Genomic DNA, 18,254 nt, shown 5'->3' on the forward strand with positions numbered 1-18,254 from the left:
AAATGACCATTGTCCATGTGGATAAACTAACAGTAAATGAAAGCTCAGCTTTAGTGTGGGACTCCTTGAACTGAATGGGAGTGTGTAACTGAGCAGGTATAGGTGCTGGTCGAGGCAGTGATGAGTCCATGAGAAGACATCTCTCATTCTAAAGCTGCAGCCTCCAGTTAGTTGCTCAAGCTTGATTCTTGCAGTTTGATGCCCCTCCATCTGTACAAGTGTATTTCTGTGTCTAGGGTAGAGGTAACAAACCATGTTATGTGAGATGAGAAGACACAAGTATTTCTAATGGACCTCCCATAGGAAGACACCAAATCCATAATGACAATTTCAGGACCTGCTGCTGACACTACACTTACGTTCTAGTATGTCCTCCAACATCAGTACATTTATTTAGAGTCACTCTGCATGCACATGGTGTGCTTTAGGTAATCTAGTGATAGATTCATGTAGATCTGACCAGGGCCCTCCAGGGCCAAATCAAAACATGCTGGCCAAACAGGGCTACCTTATGTTGGGTGTATCAGGAAACAGAGTGAGAGTTTCTGAAGTCAGGACTGCAGAAATGCCTCTACACTTCTATTCACTTCTGAAGGCAGATTTAGGGACACATGGGCAATTCCCTCCCTGATGCATTAGCTCTCCACTGGAAAAGTTTTGCATGTTTCTGTTGTGAAGCACAGCACAGATTAGAGATCCCCAAAGTAGCTCTGACTGACCTTTCATGAATCCATGGTGCTGTACAACACCATGGAGAAAGCCCCAAGCTGGTTCTGAGCAGAATGGGGATTCTCTGCAACTCAGCAGAGTCTTCTGCAAACCCATTGGCTCAGCTCCTGTCAGAAGTATAGGGAGGACAAAGAAGGATGTAGCTGACAAGGTGATGAGGACCACTGTACATAGTAAGACAACATGCTGCCTTGCTCACTGATAACAGGAGAGGTAAAACTTGTTAATCGAGACTATGCCAGGCTGTGTTACTGAAGTGCTCCTCCAGGTGAATTAGTTAAGTACCTTCTAACTGCCTCAGAATGAGTTATTAGCATAGGTAGAACAGCCTGCCAACCTGCATAGTCTTGTTACTGAGCCTCTTCCCTGCCAGCGACTCACATCATACTGTGTCAAAATACTACTAAAGCATGAGGCTTACTAGGTTTTATCTTGAGATTAGTCACAGGTAAAAAAGGCAGTTTTCTTTCTGTCAGGACAAAGCCAAGGGTCACATCTTAGTCACCTTGCTCACAACCTGTCCTCTTTCTCCACTATCCACGCCTGTGTAACATAGGAGAAAGCAGTGTACATACCTGGTCTCAGCAGAAAGGACTGAGCAGGAATTTCATTTTGTCATGAAATTAGATAATAAAACAAATAAAAGTGACTCTTAGAAGGAAAGGGCTGTATTACACTTCCTGGCTCTTCCCTGTGCTTGTCTCTCTTGCCAGAGCATGTGCAAGTGAGTATCAAGTCACCAGAGACTTTGTTTGTTGGATTAACACTCAGAGGAGTCACCTTCTCTGCACAGATTGCCACGGTGAATCTTAAAAACTTCTGCCATCCTTTCAGATCTAGCTTGAGATGAATAAAGGTTCAATTCCAAGTCACACAGTTTCTCCCTTGCCAGGGGTCCATGGCTATGGGGAGAGCAAGGCCTCAGAGCAGAAACGTAATCTGAGTTCACTACTCTTCAGTTACCACTTCAAAAATAAGTTTTTAAGTCTAGCAAAACCATCTGGAAACACAGGCCAGGCAAGATAAGAAAATCCACACAGGAATGGAGCTGTCTGCATAGCAAGGGATGTGGATTTAAGCATAAATACACTTCAGCTGCCTCACATTTGCAACCTGTGGGACTAATGTGGAGGGCTCTTTGTTTCTCTTTGTGGATCTGAAGATTAGACTGGCTGCCTCTGCCTTTGGGAAGATACTTTTGACAGAGGGCAAGGCACACAGCTGAAGGAAGCAACTCCTGAAGTGATTTGTCATGAATATTTAGAGGACACCTAAAGATTCCACAGTATGTTCAAGCCACGTGGGAAGCCAAGTGGCTTAAGGTGTCTTAACAGTTCAAATAGTGTTGACGAGATGATTCACTCTTGACTTCAGTGCACAGCTTCCTACTGAAGTTATATTATTTCTAAGACTATAACCCCACATCTGCTATAGCAATCCTTTCCAAGCCCTCTGACATGCCCTTCATCGCTCCCCAAATTGTGGTGGCAGCTGTGGTGTGAAAGCTGGACAAAGCACTGGAGATGAACTTAGTTCAGGTTATCTTGGCTGCCCTCTGGCTGATCAGCTCTGCTTACCTAGTTCCTGCTTACGTTTCAGTGAGACAACCTTCACTGCCTTGAAAGGAAGAGGGGATGCAACCCTTTACAAAGTTGCTGCAGCCAACCAGTTGTCTCCTGTCCACTGCATAATGACTTTGGCTTTCCCACTTGACCATTGCTTAAGAATGAACCAGGACAAGAAAGTCAAACAAGATTCAGTCAGTTAAGTGCATAAAAGATCACTTGTGAGTACTAGCTGCAGAAATAACTTTCACTCAAAACTGCAGAGTTCTTTAGCTATATTTTTTAACAAAGCAGTTATGATAGTGCAGAACAAGCTACAGCATCAACACCTATTCATGTTTTCTTCTAAGCTAAAACGTGAAGCCGTATCCCCACACACAATTTACATCTTTGGTGCTCAGATTTGATATAAGACTTCACTAGATAGCTCTGAAGTTTTTGCTCGCTCACTTGTCCTCCAAAATACCAATGCATCTTTGCTGTTAAGCAACAGATATATCTGGATCTGAGGTAGTGCTTACTCACCTGAGCACAAAGTCATGGGAGTCGATATCTTTGCCGTACTGAGACTGCCGAAGATTCCCAGAGTTGCCCACGACAGCACATCGCCTGCATGTGTAAGTGCCTCTCTCCTGCAGTGGATCTCCATCTCCAGGAACAATCTCAAACAATTCCTTGAGAGTAGTATTAATATTCTTCGGAGTTTTCTCTCCTTGCAGTTTCTGGTAGGGAGAAAAATCACTCTAGGTTACTAATAAAGCTAGCTCTTCTGAAAGCAAGACGTAGCCTCAAATGTCTTTGCAAAGATCATTCTTGCATCTAGTTGCAGGCTCTGTCTCCAGCAGTAAGTTACATGGCTTTGGGTTGGAAGCAGGAATATGAAAAGTGTAAAATCCCTTCCTGTCAACTGTTTTTAACTCAGTTCCCTTTTCACCCTCCTTATCCTCAGATTCCCACACTTCCTCAGTCTCTTTCTAGCCACGGTGGAACAGATCATGTGTTCTCCCTACAGCAGAATAAATGCTCTGGAGTCTGTAAGCTGAATTCCAACTTGGGCCAGGTATCTTCTGTTAGGACATGTATAAGATTCTTTTTAATCCCCTTAGGAAGAGCAGGATAGTCTCAGGGAACCTAGTGGATCACAGAAGTGGCTAACACCTTTCCACAAATTCAGGTATATGACAGAAGTGGGAGCTCTTACTGCAGCTCTTCTCTATTATGGAGGAACCAGTGGCTGATACAATAGGAGACTACAGCAGAGTTAGCTCGGGGGATAACTCCGGATATGTAAAACCATCTAAAACTTCTTCAGGATGAAAACCACCTGGTCACTGTGACTGTTGCCATGGAGGGCAACTCTTTTGTAGCAGCTCTGTGGTGCATGGTGGAAACAATGGCCGGATCAGGAAGGTACAGGCAGGTGATGATCAGACACTCCCTTTCTGGAGCTCTGCTCTCTGAAGGGCAACTAAAGCAGCTGAGAGTGCTGGCAGACTCGCAAACACAATTGTCCACCTTCGTGGTGCTGCTTGCTCACAAAGGGAGAACAGCTGCTAACACAAAATCTGCCAAGAAGCTCTGTCTTTGCTCTGCCAGCCCAGGGCAAGGAGGGACAGGAGGAGAGAGATGAAAAACATCTTTTCCCACAGCTCCTAGGAATGGCCTAGGGTGATTTGGCTTCAGTTTTTGACGTGTTTCCCTTGACTGCAGCAGGAACTGGTAGTTTGTCCTTCCATCTGTCTCTTACGCACAGACGTGAACAGACATATCACTGTAATCTGTGTTTGAATTTCACACTGCCTCTGCAGAATTGCGTAAAGGAATCTTATTCGCACTGAACAACAGGTCTGCAGAGCTCAGACCTACAAGACATTCAGGCCAAAGCACTTCAAACAACGAAGACAAAGAAAGGCCACATACATAGTCTTAATCTTTCTGCTAATCCTTAGTAGCCTACGTACTCGTGTGGACCGCACAAGGTGATTAGGATGCAAGGTAATTAGCATGCCTAGACAAACACTCTCGTTATTACCATGTATGTCACTATGCAGTGGATAGCTCAACCACACAAATGAAAAGTCATCCTCTTGTAAATTTGTGTGTGGCACTGCAAACACGTGTTCACCTATCTACACACTTGTGCACTCTTTAGGAATCCAGTCTAAGCTGGTTTTACCCTGAATATATGTCAAACAGTATTAGAAAGCCTACAGTTGTCAGAGTAAATGGAGACTTCACAGATGTGTCAGTGTAGTGTCAGGTGTATGATGTAGACAAAGTCCAACCTTTTCTTTTAAAAAGGAACTTCTTTGGAGTTATCTGAGTACCTATGTGCATACACCCATGTGGACTCAATCTCTCTCTAAAAGTGAATGATTTTTAACTAAGAAATTTAAAGGAAAATCACCAAACCATAGTTATTATGGAAGAAAAATCCCACCAGAACCTGGAATCAATTTTGCCTGAGAAAATTCAGGTGAGGAAGATAATCTTCAGAAAATTCTAAGTACCTGAGTCTCCTTTTTTAAGCTAAATTTCCTTTTCAGCCAGAATGCTATCACTCTGTGGCAGTGAACTCACGCAGCCCAGAAGACAAATCGTGCCCTTGGCTGCATGAGGAAAGGAAAGGACCTGGAGTACTGACTTATGTCTGATGGATTCCATTTACACAGACAGGCATCTGCTTTTTCTTTCTTTTACCTGGTGTTGGTCTTGAGTAACTGTATTGCAACCAAGTTAAAATGTGAGGGCCAACACCAGCCTGAAAGCAGGACACCATCATCCTGTGATGCCTTGGTTGTATGCAGCTTCCACAGCAGAGAATCACTTATGTTTCAGACGCCCTCAGTGGCCTCAAATAGGATGATGACCTTCCTGCTCTGTGTGCTGAACATCCATACAATAAGACATCTGTTCTTAACTCATTAAAAGTGATCTGTTTTAATTTGCTTAGTGATTATATGATTGGACTATCCTTTTCAGTCCTAATCTTTAGTCAGCACTAGCCAGTCTTTGACATTTCAGGAAACAGAGCAGACAATGAATCTAGTTAACTCCAAAGCGGAAACACCTTTTACAGGTTCAGACAATGTACAGGACGTTCCTTATTGCACAATGTTTACTTGACTTCTTGAAGAGGGCCATTTTAATAGCATTACAATTACAAGCCAGTTATAGTCAACTTTCCCACACCAAGTTTGTCTTTTTATTTTTTTTAATCAGCTCCCATTTATGCTCTTTCCCATGAATCACCAAAGCAGGGCGGCAAAAGCTGTCCATGCTGTGCAAGACAAAGCAGTATCAGCACCAGGTGGCTGTGTTGGGACAGCATCCTCCTCCAAGTGCCACAGGTATGTGCCAGGGATATTGCATATGGATATAGCTGTTAGAAGTAGGCTTACATACAACTGAAATACTTGACCCCTGTGTGCTCAGTGAAGTGGCTGCTTTTCTCAGAAGTCTGTGCAAGAACAGCCATGCCTTAACATGCCATTTAACCTTTTGCCCAAGTACAAAAAGGCATCTTAACTCACCTTGTGTCTGTACATCAAACATCGCTAGGTAACTTCAGACTCCAGCTCCCACCCATAAAATAAGCCTGGCACTTAAGACAACTCTTCATCTTAAGTTCTTAAAAAAGTATGTAACTGAGAGTCCAGATTGAGAAGTTGCTGAATCGTGTTCACAGAGCAGACAAACTATCCTGTCCTCCCAGCCTTAGAAACTCCCCACTGCACACAGAGAAGTTTACTACCTGTTTTTGCATCTTCTAATTTTAAAAAAAGGGGGAAAAAATGCAAAAAAAACCCAGAGAAACAAAAAATAAGAAAAAAGTATCCCCAAGGCACTTCCTGCCTTTATCCATGAATGGATTTCCAAGGAAGAGCCTTTCGCTCTTCCTCTTATCCCTGTATGCACATCTCCATTAAGGATGACATGAGACATTGCTGCTTTTATAAACTTCTCATCAGGCTCCCCTGGGCTCTCGAGTACCACCACATTGCTTGAGTCTGCCAAGATGCAAAACTCAGCTAAGTGGATGCAAAGGGAGAGTGTGAATTGAGTCAAGGCCACCCAGAGCTAATACCTTAGAGTGGTAAAGACTCAGCTACAGTCAGAAGAGCCTTAAAAGAAAGATCTCCTGGTGCCAGCAAGTCCTGCATTCATGGACAAACTTGGAGGCTCATTAAATACTCCTTCATGCTAACTTATTAGCAGGTTATTAGAATATATTCTGCTTATCCTGCAGTTACCGGCGCACATGCAGATGCAGATGGAGGATGGATTGAGGCACAGCCTTCTTGATGGACAGGCAAGGTATAGCTGTGAGTCTGACAGCAGGCAGCACTGCTGGGGCAGCCCTGCAAGCACACAGCAAGTTGGTGCAGCAATACTGGGGTTTATGTCTTTTCTCATTTTTTAACTGAAGAGGGACTAAAGCCCCATGAGACTTCCTCTTGCACAGCTACTAATTGCCTCATTGCAGCAGTTTGGAGACATTAATACTCAAGCAGTGCTTCCCAGTTGTAAGACAGCGTACAAAGATTAATCCTAGCAATAGCCTGGTGGGGCAAATCCAGGTAATCTCCATTTTGCAGACTGGAGGAGGGGTTAAAAGAAAACTATCAATTTTTAAAATGCCTCCTTGGCCTGGAAAATATGGCATTATTATTGTAATATTTAATGTCCTGCAATTACTCTGCATCAAAAAGACTGAAGGGAAGAATGCAGGAGCTTTCAGGAGTTCAAGCTTTGTTTAATGATTTGTGTCTGGCAAAACCCCATATGTTCTCAAATATGAATGTAATGTGCATATATTATGTAAACAATACACAATAATATCTTAATGCCAAATTGCCCGATTTTTTACTTCCATGGCTGGTACAAGTCACCTCCACATTACTCTAAGGAGCGAAGGCCCTGCCTCTACCAGCTTTGTGCACCCTCATTTCTGGCTGCAGGATGCTTGCAGCTCAGCAGAGCACACTGCTGTGCTAAGAGGAACCCAAGAGCTGGACCACCTCCAGATTCATCTGTCTTTGTGGTAGGACACCCTGGAACTGCAGTCCAGCTGGATATATATGGGGGTTACTAGTGGGGGTAAGAGACAACCCAGAGTCAGGTTCTCCCCACTATGTCCAAGGCTGGTCTAAATGTTGTGCTTACACCCAAACATCACAATGCCAGGTAGGACTGGCCATACAGCAGGCACTGCGATTAGAGCTTGGGACCAGGACTGGATTCGGTACCACCTTCTGCAGCTATCTGTTAGCTATCATGGTTCAACATGCTGAGCTCTTTGTACTGCTTTCAAAATACCACAGACTGTGTGCCACTTTTAAAGAAAACTTTCAGTGATCAAAGGATTTGGGCCAATTTCCTACAGAGCATTCAGAATGCATGACTCAGGTGCCAAGTAGCTCTGCTGCCTTCTAAAAAATGAGTGCAGCCTCCACGACTTCCCCAGCACATGTGTTGGGGATGCCCTTTTGTGTGCCCTCTGGTTAGCAAATCTTGAAGCCAGGTATTACATTTTTTCCTACAAACATAATGACTAAAAGCTAACATTTTCTTTTAGTTATGCTACCTCATGGACCCAAGACCTGAGCTTCTTTCCAAAAAGAAGAAAGCAAACCCCTCAAGTATCATAAGACTCAAGATAAAAATCCTTATGGCATGGTAGTTTATGAACAAAATGCTACAGATAAGATTGCCAGGGAACTCTGAGTCTGATTTTGCTCATCACAGCATTAATCCATCAACCTCAATGGGGTTATTTTGTATTTAGAACAGCAGGTTCTGATCTTGTATTTTTAATACTTTTTGACCACCAAAAAAGACTTTCTGACCACCAAAAATACACTGAGAAAACTATTGATAAATGCTGTGCTGTGTTACAGCACATTATTCTTGTCCTGTTCCTTATACACAGCTTATTAAATACAGAGGAAATGTCCACAACATTTGTGTCATGGAAAAAAGATTGAAACACTTGCAGGTGAACCAGCCTGCAAGTAAACAGAAAGCAATGCATCACCTAACATAAGGTGCCAAATTCCTGAGACGGACAGACAAAAGGATGGAAGGACATGGAAAGCAAGTAACAGCCCTGACAAGAGCTCCATTTATTTGTGAGCACAGAAATAGGGAGGTACATTTTCAGGTGTCTTCTCCAGAAGCAGTACTGTCCCATGTAGCATGATGAAGCCACTGCAAGGAGAGTCAGTGGCACTGACCTTCTTTTCCCTGTTCCTTCCTCTCCATGCAGGTCATACCACTAATTCCAGTATAGACAATGCAGTTTCATTCACAGCAGCCAGGGCTATTCCCTTCCAAAAGGCCACATCCTACCAAGCTGGTAAAGCTTAAACCATACATTCTCCAAATAAACCACGAAGCAGCCTGGTAGCCAAGTGAAGAGATGTAAGCAAGTAAAAACACCTAATTCTCTGTCCTCAGATGCCACTGCATCTCAAATACAGGCCACTAGGCTCTGAAATCAGTCCTCATTCTTCTAGCAGAGGAGGGATGTTAATGCTGTGGGACTATTTGGATGAATATTCCTTATTCACAAATAAAGCAAGAGGGTTAATAGGTTAAGGGATGGCAGACTGAGCCTGGTAGATAGACAGACAGCTCTCTGGCAAGGGCTCTGCTTTGTTTAGTCCAAGCGAATCACATGGGTTTCCCCGTGATGGGAAAGTCACAGTCTTATAATAAATAGCTCCAGTGCAGTCACCACGGTCTCAGTTACAGCATAACGAAACCACCATGCTGTCTGAAGTCAGCTGCTGAGAGCAAATGCAGTCATTTCTCCCCTGAAATAAGTTTAAGCAGTCTTATGTTTCCTCACGTCTCATATTTTAAGTACAAATCGAGTAAACTGTCACAAATTATTGAGTCAGCATGCAAGAGTAAAGCATGGCCATGAGCAATGTTTTCTTCAACACTGGCTGAAATCTCAGAATCACTTTGAAGACAAGTCTGAAAACAAGTAGTGCAAAGGAAGCAGTCAGGATGCAACTGGGAATTACTTACTGTAGAAATGCCACCGACTGTCTCAGAAAGGCTTCCCCAAAGCAACAGGTGTATAGAAAACAGGCTGCAATGAGGAGCTGAGAACAAGTCATGCCTGCATATCCAAAAACATCTTTCAAGGAGGCAAGATACCTTCTCTATCTACCATAGAGCAGGGCAGGTATTTTCATTAAGTAACTGATTTCCAACACACAATGCAGTTTTGGGGAACACCAAAATATTTCACACATTCTAGCTGAGGATAATTTTTGGCTGCTAAAAGGTACGATGGAAAAAAAGTAGGCAAATCTTAGAAGATTTATTTTTACCAACTAAGAAAAAACAGCTTTGATTTTGTGTTCTGAAGTGGTGTATTCCCTTTGAACTTGACCTGAATTCAAAAAAGGAATGAAAGCACTAAAAATAGGGTTAGACAGCTCTGTGGATTACTGGACAGCTTTTATTTGGGATAGGTGTGGGTGGGAGGAGAAGAAGACTCGGCTGTCCTGATGTTTTTAATTTTGATGAAAAAGAGACAAGTCTCTCCCTGCAAAAAAAAAATCTGCTTCAGGTTGACCAAAGTGAGAACTGTGCTATTTTTTCCTTCTTCAGTTTCACTGCAAGAAGGAGAATTAGAAACTCAGTCTTCTGTATTGGAACATGCAGAATGCAGTGTAGTTCTGCAGGTGCACACCTCTGGGGGCAGAGCCCCTCCTTAGCAGAGGTCCTCTGCTCACCCAGCCATGTCTCAAAGGACCCTTCCTCAGCCTGAGAGTCGCATGAGCACAGCTAGGGTTTAGGATTCATCATGCAGTGTTCCCCTTGGCACCTCTTTGAGATGGTGAGTGGTCCTGGTTTCTCTGCTGAAAGGCGATCAGGGGCCACTTCACAACCAGCATCAACGCTCATGCTGTCCATAAACAACCTCATCCTCTCATCTGCTAAGCTTGTTTAGGGGTATCCTCTCTCCTCCTCAGCTCCATGATGAAACCTTACCCTAGACCTAAGCCTGCCATCTTCCCTTCTCATGGCTCTAGCAAAGCACAGACAGGAAATGTGGGGACTAGAAGGAAAAGTATCTGGGGGCTGCAAGATAAAACACAAGCAATGAAACTCTGTGTCATGGCCAAGGAGCAAGTGAAAGGCAGCAACAAATGGAATATGAGGCATGTAACAAAAGGAGAATTTAATCATAAAATGAAGATATTATTTATGCAACAAAGACATCCAAGTTCTCTGGCTACTCCTTTTCAGCAGCAAATGCAACAGACAGTAGAGTGAGAGGTGATAATTTAGGTAGAGTTTCATTCCCATAGCACCTGACAGCTTTCTCTAAAACCTAAACGCTCCCACTCTGAAAGTGGGTGTCTGCTGGAAGGGCCTTCCAGGGCACCAGAGACAGGAGGAAGGCCCCAGATTTAGCATCAAGGGCTGTGCTTGCCACGGAACACCAAGTTGCAGGCTGCTGTGTATTCAAAGAAAGGCACAGAGAAAATGTGTTTCATGAAGAAGGGGAGAACAAGTCATAATGAAACTGCAACTCAACCGGGGTTGCCACAGCCAGAACCTGTGCTTTAGCAGCTCAGCAGTGCAGGCTGTAATTAATTTAATCAATGTTTCAACGAACATAAAAGAGGCTTTCATCAAGCAAAATGTTAGGATATACCTTCTTCCCTTCTTGGCTTTCTTAACAAGGCATCCACTAGCTTTCATAATGCTTGGATCCAGCTTGTTGGACAACTGTGCTCAAGGATAGACAGGAGCCACTCCTTCCCAGTGACCCATGGATGCCTGTGCACTTTACAGATCCGTTTTACATCACTGGCTTCAATAGAGACTGTTCTCATACACATGGAATTAATTATTTTTCATTTAAACCTCCTAATTATTTACATGTTTTATAGTAGGAAGAGCCTCTGGGGAATTACACACTTCACAATTTTGCTTTGCTACCTCGATGGACAGTAAAGGCCCTTTTTACCAACTTAGCTTACTGAGTCTAGTCTTTAAAAGAGAGGAAAGTAAAAAGGAATATGGACATTTGCAAATTCTGGATTCCCTGCCTAACTCTGCAAGGGACTTTTCTAGCTTGGAGTAAGTAAATGCGTGCTCTGAGAGCCTGCAAGCTAAACAGCATCAAGAACATCCACTTCCTTCCATCTCCGCCTACCTTGTCAGCTGAAATGACAAATGCTTTTGGCAAAAACCATCTCTCACTATCTGCTCAACATTGTCCAAAGCCAGATACCACAACTATCATGCAAATAACAGGTTATGTCCACACCTCCTACTTACCAGCCACCAGCTGTAGCTGTCTTCTGGGATGAAGGCATTTTGTGAGGTCAAGAAAGGTTGCATAGTTGAATTAAACCTCTGATCGAACCAGAGGGAATGTCCCAACTCAGAAATACAAGTGCGACAGCTACACGGTCTTCTGGGGTACTTGAGGAGTTTTTGGACTTGCTCTGGTAACTGCCTGATGAAACTGCTCAGATCCCAGGTGGACATGGTCACCTGGTGCGTGTAGTTCAGCAGAAAGGACGTTACTGTAATGAGCAAGAAGGCGAAGGTGAACACTTTCACATTTCTCCTCCTTACGATGACCATCTTTCCTGCTCGGGCTCTGCTGTCGCACCTGGCCAGTACAACACAGGGTCCAATGTAAGGCAAAAAGGAAAGGGTGCTGCAGGCAACTGGCAGTTACCACCTTGGGCTTAGGCTGAACATCCCATTTCCACCACCTCCATCTGTAAGGGGAGAAACCTTGTTTCCAAAAAATGGGAAAAAGGCAAAGCTGAGAATTTCTTTCACCTTTTCAGTGCTTCCAAATCTCTTCCACTTCTCTGTGACTTTCTGCTAACATCTTCTGATGAGAGTTCAACAAAGATGGACCCTTGTCCTTCCATGTACCAGAAGATTTAGAGGGGAGCAATACCAGCATTAAATTTTAGGTTTTCTCTGTGGGAACAAGCCATAAATTAAAGCAAACAAATTGTAGAGAGAAGACAGTGTTGAGTTTTTTTCTTGGAAGTTAGTTCATGAAGGGTCAGATCATTTGGGAATATACAGTCCAGCTGAGAGATGTGCTTTGATGTCCATTTAAGCCATGAAGAACAGTTTGCAGCCTAGAAACACAGACACACAAAAAGAACGAAAAATTAGTGTCAGAAAAGTTTTTTGCATTCCTCTCTAACTAATTTCTCTGCTTTCCCCTGCTCATTCCAAAACTCTGATCAACTCAGAGCTCTCAACATAGCAGCACCAGCTGCAATTTCTGCTGTGATATCTGCATGCTGAGAAGTTTCAGGGTGAAATTTCTGAGAAGGCAGAGCACTGACCTGTAGATGGGCAGAGTCCCTTTGCAGTGAATGAGCTGCGGTGCTCTGGCCCTATTTGAATTACAGTCTGTAGCCATTTGAATGCAATGACTCACCTTCTGCCTTTAGGCTGCCCTTGATAGCCACAAGATAGCCAGCAAAGTATTCATAACTCAAAAGCAGCTGAGCAAGAAGCACTCGGCAAAGCAGGGAGAAGTAGGATAGGGAGAAAGAGGAATCTGTTCTTTTTGCTTCCTCCTCACAACTGCATTAGGGTCTTAAAGACCAGGGCTGGACTCGTGATTCAGAGAGAGCCAAGCAAGCACAGCTCATATATCTTGGGACAGACGGAGGAAATAAAAGAATAAATGGCTTTTGTTTTGTGTGGATTATTGCTGTTTTTCCTGCCAAGGAAGGTGAGGGCAGTCTGGGATCTAAGAGAGTTCTCAGAAGACCCCAAGTCAGGTAAAAAAGTAGAAAATTGCTTCACCTCAGTGAGTCAGGAGACACAGACACAGCTGGGGCTGCTCTCCAGCCCCCTCCTGGTATCCCTCGCCTGGCAGCAGCGATCTGAGCAAGTTTTTAAAAGTGAAAAAATTGACCCCTTCCTCCCACGATGCAATTGTTTTGTAAGAGGAAAACCACGTTGTGCTTTTAAAACTTCGGATGCTTGCAAAAAGTCCCCAAAGGGCCACTGCTTAAATAACACTCTTATGTTACAAGTTTTTTGGGGTTTGGTTGTTGCTGTTGGTTTTGGTGTGGGTTTTTTTTATTTGGTTGTGTTGTTTGGGGTTTTTTTTTTTTTTTTTTTTTTTTTTGTTGGTTGATTTGTTTTGGTTTCTTTAAAAAAAGGGAAAAAAAAGAAAGAAACAACTAGAGAAGCAACTGTGTCAGAATGTGTGCAAATTCATGAACACGTGAAAGCTCAGCAGAAGTCTCAGTCACTGCACAGCTGCATGCTTCAGGCCAACTAAGAGGAAAACAGCAACCGTTCCTATTAAATACAAATGAATTGTAAACCTATTCTGTGCACCACACCAATAAAGGATCCCCCTCATTTCATCACTCAAATCCTGACTTGAGGGAAGTGCATCTGATGACCACAGCTCTGGGCTAGGTGCAGCACCCTTAGCTTTGCTGCTGGCTTTTCTCCCGGATACCTGCGAGGAGCTGCCCGAGGCCAAATTCCTTTTCAAAGGGGTTTGACACGGTGTTTTGGAGACGGCACAGGCTTGGTTTTAAGAGGCAGTGTGTAAATATTTATCAAGTCCCCTAAAGCCAAATTGGAAGGCAGGAGCCTCAGAGCCAGGTCCTAGGCAGTGGCTCTGCCTCAGGTTTCCCATCTGCAGCACGTGATGGGCAGTGTGTGCCCTTCCATTAGCTGCTGTTTGCCAAATGCCTCGAGGTTTATTTTAAGTCTGTCCCCTACAAACGCATTTACAGGAGCTCAAGGGCTGACAAGTGGGTCAGACTGGATAACAAAAGGCTTTATCAACCGCAGCTGCTGGGGCTCCCTGCAGCGCTAGATCAAACAGCACCAGGGTACAATGCTGTGTACACTTGGAACTTTTTAGAGGCAAGTTTTGGGAGTGATCAGAAATCTTCCCAACTATTCCCCGGCACAATTTGGGAGATGCAACTCAAACGGCAGCGGTGATGCTGCCCGCTGTGCCTTGGAGAGGTAGAAATGCAGCACAAGAGCACAGTCCCCAGGCACGGCACCCATCCAGGGCAGCTGGCCTGTGCCAGACAGCAGCCCCAAACACATCAGAGCTTTAATGCCTGGGTGTAGTTGTTAGTCTAAAGAAAAATACAGCCCCAACCCCCTCCAAATATGCCAAATCCCAGAAGCAGACTGATTCTCCATTTACACATTAGCTAATTCAAGAGTTGTGGTGCTGGTGGGTCAAATCCCTACCACTGTTAACACTGGGGCAATGCAGCATTTGCAAACACAGCTCCTGCTCCTCTCTTATTTTAAGTGGAGAAGGGAGGCAGATTATTCAGCCTTTCTTGGAAAAGCCTATAAAATGAAGTATTGTTCATAAAAGAAACAGTTCTGGCCTCCAATACAAACACCCATTTCACCAGATCTATTTATTTATTTATTTATTGTAGCTAAGGTTATGCTTCTATTTAGAATTCAAAATACCCCCCCTCCCCCAACCACTGTTTATGCAATGGATTACAGTGTTTCCAAACTCCTAATTATCTCATTTTTTACAGCACATGATAGGAAGGTGAGAAACCAGAACTCCCAAGGCCTTTTTCCACTATGAAAATAAACACCGGATCCTCTATTTTAATGCCTACTACTGACAGTTTCCTATGAGTGCTCATGTTTCCTCTGGATACTCATGACAGTGTAAATATATATATATACAACCTGACAGAAAGGCTCTGGAGACTATAAATGTGATTTAGGGCCTGAGGGAATGAAAAGGTGAAATGAATGGAAAAGTTGTTCATTGAGTTCAGTGTGACTTGGACAGGGACCACTTTCTTCCGTTCTTAAATCACATTAGATCCAATCCAGGGATCAGTACTTTCAGTCTTCCCAGCATCTTGCACCACATCTCAAACTGTCCCTGTGTCTCCCTCTGCTCCCACATATTCATATCTTTGCAAATGTGTTTCCATAGGATTTGTTAAGGTGCCAGGAAGCAGTTGGTGTGGGAAAACATGCAGGGCTGCCAACCCCAGCTGTTGGGAATGTTTTACCTCCTGACACTGTTTGTGATAGTTAAACCATTACAAGTAGCATGATACCAGCCACAGTTCTTACTAACGTACCATGGTGTGACCTTGGCACTAGAACATCTGTGAACAGCCTATTTTGGCCCCAGGCTCAGAAACAATTTCTGGTTACTTCAGGTACAGAGATTGAAATTACTCACCCAGCTACAGCCCCCTGAGAGTTAAACAGACTTAAACCACAGCCTGCTGTGGCTGTGCCTGTGGGCAGCTATCCCAGCTTAGCTCATGCAACCAGCAGGTTAAATTACCTTAAGTGATTGGGTGCTTAGGGTCTTATCTGTGACCTGGATTTCTTCTGCTATTCTCTCACTTCACCCTCCTTCCTACTTCACCCTTGTCCTGTGAAGACACCTATGTATACCCCAGGGTAATTTATTTATGCTGCCAACGTCCTGCCAACGTCCACTGACATGCAGCGCATGGAAAATATGAAATGCTGTGTCCCAGGCAAGAGCAGAAAGGTTCAGAAGAAGGGGCAGATTCCTCCAACCTCCATCTTGAGTGTAGGAGTGGGTCCAGTGTGATTAAACAGCCATAAAGGAAGGCAGAGCTTAATCTTCTCTCTACATTTTACAAAATACACCAGAACTAATCCGTTATGATTGTTTCTCTTCATTGTCTTCTTGCGCTTTAGAAAGAAGGAACAGAAAGAGCTTTTCTCTTCCTCTTTTCTTTTTTTTTTCCCCAGGGTAGATTTTTAATTTTTTTTTTGTCTTGTATTGTAAACTCAACCTGAAGAATGTCCCTGGTTCCTTGACAATTTGGCAATTAACAGAGAAGGACTAACATAAAGCATTTCTTAACACCTTCAGGAAATTATTTTTTGACATATCCACCTACAAATGCAATGTATTCTCACTGCACTTGTTAGGTTATGTGATCACAGCATCTGCACACCCTCAAAGGAGCACACAGAGACAACAGCAGGAATGAGAGTCAAAATAATACCCTGCCCTAGCTCCTCCTAGGTCCATCCCTAGCAGCCATGAGCCCATCAAAGGCCTGTCTGTACCAGCCCAAAGGAGCACAGGGGTACATAGGCAAGTGGAAACTTGAAGGATTCAGAAGAAGGGATACTGCCTGGGTACCTTCCAGGGCTGGTCCACTACAGACCAGGGGCTCACCCAGATAAGTAAACAAGATCTGCATGGTCAACCACACAGTATTAACAGAATGCTTAATTTCTTGACTTCTTTTTAAAGATGGACACAGAAAATATTGAAAAAATATTAAGAAAAAAATACCACTGCATTCTCACCCCACATAAGCTGTAAACGTGTCACTTACTACAGTTGAGTTTTACCCTCTTTTGATGCCTAGTTGGCTAACAACTTAGTATCCCTTTGAGGAGATCTTTGTTAGCTTGTGCTGATGGTTCAGGATCCAGCTTTTGCCTTCTTGCCCATAATTCACATTAAAACCTCCACATGAAACATGATTCTCTAGTTTGAAGTTACCAGCAGTTTCCAGACACAGCACATTGGGCAAAAGAACATAAAGGCACAGCATCCCTGTACAGATTTCCAGCTTTCCATTCACCATCACAGGTCCCAAAGTTCTTTAGACTCAAACCCCACATACCCACCTGCCTCGATGGAAGCTGGGGAAGGACAATGTGATGCACTGCAGTTTTCTCATAACTGGTGGTGGCCATCATACAACTCTTCTACGACCCACAGTATTTTACAAATTCAAGGAGTAAAGGTCTACTGCAATTTGACTTCAAGAGACTGTGCTGTGCTAGAAAGATCTCAGTGCCAGAACTGCAAGTACCCATTTTCAGAAGCACAGTTCAGACCCCACACAGCAAAACCTTGAAAGATGACTTAGCCTTCCAGCTAAGCCACATTGTTCTAAAGCCTTTTGGCAAACCAAACAGTATTTCCTCAAGCATCTTTTCAGCTCTTTTGGGACTTTCCTCCCATCCACACTCCTCATGAGTAACTACTTGCATAACCCTTGGTCTCAAAGCCCTGGCCTGGGAGAGGATAGAAGACTCAGTCTTGCTTTACTGCACCCACAAAGGCCCAGAACAGTCTTGGAAGATGTCATCCTGGGGCATTAAAAAAAATGTCCCTGGAAAAATACACATAAATTTCCACCCTGGGTCTGTGCTTATGCTTGGAAATGAACAACAGAGGGGACTGTTTCACTCCAAACCACAGGCTCGTCTGCTTTGCCCTGGCTCATCGCTGGCTGCTTCCCACTGCCCAAAGCTGGCTGACATTTGGAAATAAACACTTCATTGGTCTGACACCTTGCCAGAGACCTCTGAGCATGAGGCTTTTGTTATGTGAGATAGATTGTGCAATTAAAAGACAGCCTGGCAGCCCATGAGAGTTAAACACAGGGCAGAAACATGAATCTCCCTTAACCAGCTGATGGTGAGAGGCTATGCAAGACCTCTGACCCATCTTTTCTACCTCCAGATGAGCCTTCCCAAGCATGGAAGACCACACCAGGGCTGAAGACACAAGGTGGGGGGTGGGGTGAAGCCTGTGTCCCTGTGTGATTTCAACCTGTTCACGGTGTGACTTCTCACATGCCTGTCCACTGTTACATCCTTGCAGGGATAACACAGGTGCTGCTTTCCCGTGTGACCACAGCCAGAGAAAAGCATCAACAATTCTAACCTGCCATTTAATCAGGAAGAAAATGATCCGCAGATTTTCTGACCCAACCCTTACTGTGCTGCAAGACATAAATTTGTTTGACTGCCACTGTCAAATGGGGTCACAGTACTGAAGTCACTCAAGCTGGTTGGTATATTGCTCTTGGATTTATTAAAATGTTCTCCCCAAGCAACTGTGTAGAACAAAAACACCAGGCAACAACTGCCTAGAAGACAAAGCCATTCAGGAATGCCTAA

At 43.9% G+C, this 18,254-nt stretch overlaps 1 protein-coding gene across 4 annotated transcripts in view; it reads right to left on the minus strand.

The window, feature by feature from the left end:
* Positions 1–18,254, minus strand: part of ST3GAL1 (ST3 beta-galactoside alpha-2,3-sialyltransferase 1) — a 75,616-nt gene that overhangs the window by 12,083 nt on the left and 45,279 nt on the right. For all 4 annotated transcript variants that reach the window (XM_064154324.1, XM_064154325.1, XM_064154326.1 and 1 more), the window contains 2 exons: positions 11,607–12,436; positions 2,820–3,016 (listed from right to left, as the gene is read on the minus strand). In XM_064154324.1, coding sequence (XP_064010394.1) covers positions 2,820–3,016; positions 11,607–11,918 — 509 coding nt within the window. In that variant the 5' untranslated portion in view covers positions 11,919–12,436. The remainder of the gene's footprint in view (positions 1–2,819; positions 3,017–11,606; positions 12,437–18,254) is intronic.

This window comes from Pogoniulus pusillus, chromosome 14 (genome assembly GCF_015220805.1).
Source record: "Pogoniulus pusillus isolate bPogPus1 chromosome 14, bPogPus1.pri, whole genome shotgun sequence".
Lineage (NCBI taxonomy): Eukaryota > Metazoa > Chordata > Aves > Piciformes > Lybiidae > Pogoniulus > Pogoniulus pusillus.